The 6,337-nt window shown below is 41.1% G+C and overlaps 1 protein-coding gene across 7 annotated transcripts in view; it reads left to right on the top strand.

The window, feature by feature from the left end:
• The first annotated feature begins 2,371 nt into the window (after nucleotides 1–2,371).
• ablim3 (actin binding LIM protein family, member 3) overlaps nucleotides 2,372–6,337 on the top strand; it is a 45,885-nt gene continuing 41,919 nt past the window's right edge. For all 7 annotated transcript variants that reach the window (XM_075481042.1, XM_075481041.1, XM_075481038.1 and 4 more), the window contains exon 1: nucleotides 2,372–2,838. In XM_075481042.1, the coding sequence (XP_075337157.1) occupies nucleotides 2,826–2,838 (13 nt within the window). In that variant the 5' untranslated portion in view covers nucleotides 2,372–2,825. The remainder of the gene's footprint in view (nucleotides 2,839–6,337) is intronic.

The raw sequence follows: 6,337 nt of genomic DNA, 5'->3' as shown, positions 1-6,337 counted from the left end.
GGGCCGCTGGCGCCTTTGCAGACAGTGACAACACTGTGTTGACCTGACGGCCTCCTGCCCCGCTGCCTTCGGTGCACAGGAAGGCCAGCTTCCTGTTTTTCTGCCCCATCAGTTTGGAGGACAAAAGCTCAATGCAGGATTGACACAGAAGCAAAATCAGCAACCAGTGCACAACTACACGCTGTAACACTCATACACACACCCAGGTGAAGATGGTTCATTTCAATAAATCATTATCCACTACAACCACAATCAACACTGACCTGTGCTGAGCCAGTAAGCCATCAGGAGCACTTTTATGTCGTGTTTCATCATTTGATTTCTCATTTGAGCAACATTTGGTACGTGCAATTATTTTCCATAAATGACAAATACGTGTTTTTTTCGTGGTCCTTTTTTATGTCTGCAGCATAACCTTGAAAATCTTACTGATGTAACTCCAACACGTTCTCATGTTATTGCACATGAATAGCATACTTTTATGTCACTTTTTGTGTGTCGTTTATAAAAGCTGAAAACCTGCAACCAATACAAAAGACTTAAGGACAAAAAAGAGAACATATCGTTCAACTATCGAGTTACAGAACTGAAGAAGTAAGATTGTGCAGGGCAGTAGAAAGAGAATGAGGCGCCTCTCACATCCCGCCATTGTCCAGTTTCAGAACCAGGGCTTCCTCAGGACACAGGGACAGGGCAGTTGGTTAACGTAAAAAAAAGCAAAAATACTCAGATTAGTAAAACAGCACAAACTTATATAGAAACTGGAATGAGTAGGCTGTCCAAAACAGGTATTTTTGTGGATTTGGAACCCATTTGCCCGGGTGGTCAACAACAATTAGCAATAGTCTACTTAATTAAAGTTGCATTCTTTGGTGATATGTAATCTGTAATGACCCCATAATTGCATCCTAATTATGTGTTCTTTTTTTTGATATGCAAAGTTTCACCTACTTACCGTATCAACTGTATTTTTCTGTGTTCATTTTTAATCAGCTGCTGCCGTCTTTTAATTTACCAACCACTGATGTTGCTTTCAACCACCTTGAATTGTTTTTCTTTGATTAATGGCTGCGATGGAGAGAACGGATGGGTGTTTCACTGTAACATGGAGATCTTTCCACATTGATACCACTGAACTCCTTTAAGACAAACAGAACACCGAGCCACGCACGGCAGTTTTGCTTATAATCCTTAAACAAGTGGAGACCAAGTTAGAGCTACTCTGTATTTGAGCTGCAATGGCCTGCATAGCTTCAAAAGCCAGTTACAACACAATTAACCTGACCACCTCAGCAGGATTTCCACCGTAAACAATCCAATTAACTAATTTGCTTACGTCAACTTTCCAGAAGAGGGCGGTGTCATAACAGTTTTAGCGACAAAACCAGCCCCAGCACTATGGAAACAGCAAGATTCTTTGGAAAGGTTCTCCAGATTCGGGAAATCATTTTTCATTGTTCAAATTGCTTCTTGAAAGGTGGCTCGAGCGTGCGATCCGCATTATTCTGCTAAATATTAATGGCAAACAATAATTATTCATTCAAAATAACTTCAGACACCGTTTGTCTCACAAGCTGGCCCTACCTTCAGTAAAAATGAATTTAGACGAGACACTTTTAAATAATAAACACTTATTGAAGTGTGCTGTAGGATTTTTTTTGTCCCCATGGCTTTCACAACAGCCCAGAGTGACGTCGCTAACATAGGATGAAACGGAGAGTAGTCAAGTCACCCAAGGAGCGTCACAGAAGAACCGTAAATGGTGTGTTTTCCTTTCACAATACAACCACAAGGCCCATTCTTAGTCATTTTCTGAGTTTTAAAAGGAAGGCTATTTTATACAAGAGTAGCCTATATCAATGTGACGGGAGAATATTCACAATGCATCATGTTGTGTGACCACTACTAGTAGCTACTGCATGGATGAAGTACAATTTAGTGAAAGTTCTCATTACATCTAGCTGGTTAGTGCTTGGATGTTATGGTGATACTTTCTGTAAAACTCTTATGTAACAAAAATATATTTTTTCAAAAAGTAACAGAAATATTTTGCTTATATTCAAATTTAGTTAGGTGTATCATTCAAAGGGTTGGGTTGTTTGGTTATTCACACATATGTAATTTAGTCTTGACTGACCGCAATTAGATTGAACCTTGATTTGGCACCATACAAACGAACTGATTTGATGTGGAAATTATTTTTTGTCATTTCTTCCTTTATTTCATGTGTTTTCACCCATTTATGATATAAGAGAAAAAGTCAATCAAATAAAGACCTTTCGAGCGTTCAATTCGTTTTATTTTGAAAGCAGAGACTGCAGAGTGTATCCGGCGTTTCTGTTGACAGCGCGTGAAAAGCGCACGGGGACACGCCAGGGGAGCGCGGCGGAGCTTGAGGATCAGCCGGGAGCGAAAATGTGAAGGTGGAATGCAAGTGAGCAGCGTCGTTTTTTTTTTTTTGTGACTGGCGTCTGTTTCACTGGAAAAAACAACAACAACAAAAACACACACACACACAACCGACGTTCACACAGCAAGAACGGGAGCTTTTCTTTTGGATGTCACAGCTAATTACGGGAATTATCCTCGCTTGAATTGCTTCTATTATATATTTTTTATCCCTCTCTCTGTCAGCGCTCGCCTTCTCATGAGATTCACTGGAAGCAGTGTTGTTGACAGTGAGGAGCATCACTTGCATTCACTGGTTATTCATTTTCAACTAAACCATATTGAATCAGTAAACTACCGCGTGTAGATTTCCTCGTGCTTTATGGGATTATTTTTGACGGAGCAGCTTTGTTTTGGATAAGAGCACGGTGGGCATCATGAGTTCCAGTGGTAAGTCCATTCTTGCGCGATTTATCTGTCTGCTTGGGGTGCATGGATAACGCAAAAAACTACCAAACAACAGCCTTAGCCTGCACTTTATTGTATTATGTTATATAGATAATAAGCATTTTCCATTTTGAATTTAATTTCCTCTAAAAAAAAAATTGCATGAACACTATTCATTTTCAATGGAGTAAAGAAAAAATATGGCACTGTAGTGATGATCCTTGCAGAGCCCTTTCAGTGGATCTGGAACAGGATAGTAGAGCTAATTGTATCTGGAGGTCAAAGTGGCCTTTGCCCAGAGTTCATCCATCAAGGAACATTTTTTGAATTCTTTATACACATAACAGCCATGGCTTGGACCCCTCTCGATTTCTTCTGCTTCTTTGTTCTTCCACTTTTCTTTCATCTTCTTCTCGCCCCCTTCATCACCCTTTCCTCCACTCTCAGAATACCTCGCAGGTTTTCAGCTCTTATACCCTTGTAAAAGCTCACCTGTCTGCACACACATTGATTGCAGGATCAAGAAGCCCTTCAGCTGGGGGTCTCTGACCTGACCACCGTTGGCCTCTTGGAGTTTATGTGTGATGCAGCATGTGACATAAAACTCTGACAGCCCGAGGGCTCCTGTCATCCTTACCCTGGAACGACCTGGGGACAGTTATGCTAAGCTGACCTTGTGTCAGCTGACTCTGACCCTGATCCTCTGTCCGCTGAATCAGGGCTTTCCCTTTGTGGCTGTGGGGTGGGTGTGGGGGTCAGATGTGTGAGCATGTGAGGACATCTGCACAATGCTACTTTGTTGTGTTCGCAAGTTGATATCCAGGTCAGACTGAAGATTTCAGTGTTTACATTTTAAGAACCCCCTGTCCCCAAGCTGTCTGTGAGGCTGGTAGGAGCTGATGTACACCTGGTGCTCAGAGAACTTACGGTGTCAGGCGCTTCCTGTCCACCCTCCGGTATTACTGCATCATTCATAATCTGGCCTGTCATTGTGTGGCATTGCATTATTTATTCAGTTCTCTGAACTCAGCTGAGCCATGCCTGGCTGCCAGTTCCACATCTGTATGTGGCCAAAGTGGCGTTGCTCCTCCCCGTGCTCTGAGAAAAATGAGAATAATTCTTTTGTTAAGCTTTGGAATGCTTCTCTCATCTAACACATAAGGGGGGAGGAGCACACGCAGCCGGCATGTGGAGAGCTGTCACAAGCTGTTGTGGCGCACAAGCATGTGCTCAAACAGGACTGCGCACATACATGAGCGATATGTCAACGAGTGGTGCCATGTGATGTGTGCTTGTGTGAACCTGGAGTATTTGTCTGTAATAAACAGTGTTTGTGTGTCAGCATTGTCACAGGTAGCAGATGGTGGTGTGACATGTGTCTGTGCTCTGGCTTAAGGCTTAGAAACACAGAGCTGTTGAAAGAACATATCTTCTCCTCTCCTTTCACTGTCAGTCTAACATATGTTCCCCTCTGCCTTTAATGCTCTCAAGGTTTGGGCATGACTGGGCCTGTTAGGATGTGCTGTGTACTGTGTTATCCACTGTATTGGTGATAGCCCAGAGGCCATTGGCACATGCAGAGCAATTACAAACAGTTCTGACTGTCCATCTCCATCTTCAGGGTCCTCTGTCTCTCATGGTCACTGGGCTGTGTGTGTCTGGTCCGACACTTCATTTTCTGCCTGGCTGGAGGATAAGGCAGAGCATTGGGAAAAGCAGGTCCTTTTCTTTTCTTTTTTTTTTGTTTGGTATGGAAAAACATTACATAATAAGGTGTACAGAAAAAAAGAAAAAAAGAAAGCTTCTCCTAATTATGATTATAGATTTTGAGATTTTTCTTTGGGATAGGCCGCATGCAGTTTGTCTGTTTCAGGGGAGTGATAAAACACATGTTGATCAATATACAGATCATTGAACTCCGGGACCCGAGGGGATCTGCAGAGCCATATATCAAAGGCAGTGCTGACACTCTTCTCTTCAATTCTTGGCTATCAGACAAAAAACATTCAGAAGCAATGGAGGAATTTAGTGGAACATGTTTTATGTTCCTCAAACAGACACGACCATTTTGCTGACTTAGCTTTCAAAAGTTGGGCTGCATGTCATGCAACTTAACCGTTGAATTGGTTTGACTGATGCAGATCCAATTGCAATCTCCATTTTTCTGCCATGACAACTTATTTCTTTGGATGATGTATTGTCTCAGAAATAATTGCGATAAATCATATTGTTGTCATTTTAGGAATTTAATCATAAGTATTTCAAGGTGATAATAATGCAGAAGCAAACCTATGTAAGTACACCTTGTCAAGATGAGATGAACTCTTAATTATTTTCTTTGTTTTGCTGTATTACTCGGGTACAGAAAATTGGGAGCTGACTATGGTTTTAGGATCTAGTAGCATCTGGAGACCAAACGGCAGGACCTCACAAGTTTAAATGTTATTGTAAGAATCAAGACTCTCTTTAAGGGTTATGGTTAGACCATCAATTGTGATGGTTAAGTTTATGCTAAAACAGAATTTATTCTTTAAAGTCAGATCGATGCTGAGCCTATGCCAAAGGCTGTGTGGGTCACATCCTCATGAACATTTACGCTTGTGCAATGTCTGTCTGCATTGGTCTGGTAGTTTGTGGCTCGATTTCTGACGGTGCTTCAAACAATGACATCAAAAACATGTTATTATGTCAAACAACTGCAACGCAAAATGAGGAAAGAAGCTAGAGGACTGTGTTTGTGGGTGTAGGAGTAAGTGGTATTCATTCAAAAATTTCATTTAAGAAGCTACCAAGACCTTGTAATGAGGACGATGAGGTGGATGATGCACTTATGCACAGAGCTTTGAGCTGCATGCTGTCATGGAATTTGAGATTGAGACCAACATATGACAGACCAACTGTAGGTGCAAAAGTCGACCAGCAGATATTCCTGGCTTACACGTGTCCCGTCCTATATTGTGTTGAAAGCCAGGTGTATGGATACTTGAGTGACACTTGTGGAATAAATTTCTATATTTTTTCTAACGTTACCTGGACTTCATGTGGATTTTTAAGGACAACAGCATTTTGGACACGTGTAAGCCAGGAATATCTGCTAGTCGACTTTTGCACCTACATTGGTAAAAAACCCGTGCTAAACAGAAAAGATGAACAAACAGACATATTCAATAAAACTTTCTCATCAATGACAATTAGTACAATATTCAAACTTAAGAATATAAAACATATATCTAAATGACATAAACAGAAATAAGAAATCAGCAAATCTGTATTTGCCTCATACACCAACAATTTCTTCACTTCTGAATTCCATTCAGTTAAAAACACGATAACACTTATCTGAATCACCTTTGTCACATACTGGTTGGATTTAGGCAATAACATTACGTGGTTAGGGTTAGAGAATAAGCATGGTTAGGGTTAAATTACAGGATCTTTTCAATGCGACTGTCACAGTCTTGAAGGCCATTTTTACATTTCACATCACAACAGAGATTGCATG

This window comes from Odontesthes bonariensis, chromosome 13 (assembly GCF_027942865.1).
Source record: "Odontesthes bonariensis isolate fOdoBon6 chromosome 13, fOdoBon6.hap1, whole genome shotgun sequence".
Classification (NCBI taxonomy): Eukaryota; Metazoa; Chordata; class Actinopteri; order Atheriniformes; family Atherinopsidae; genus Odontesthes; species Odontesthes bonariensis.
The sequence above is the reverse complement of the archived record's forward strand: the minus strand, read 5'-3'. Positions and strand labels throughout refer to the sequence as shown.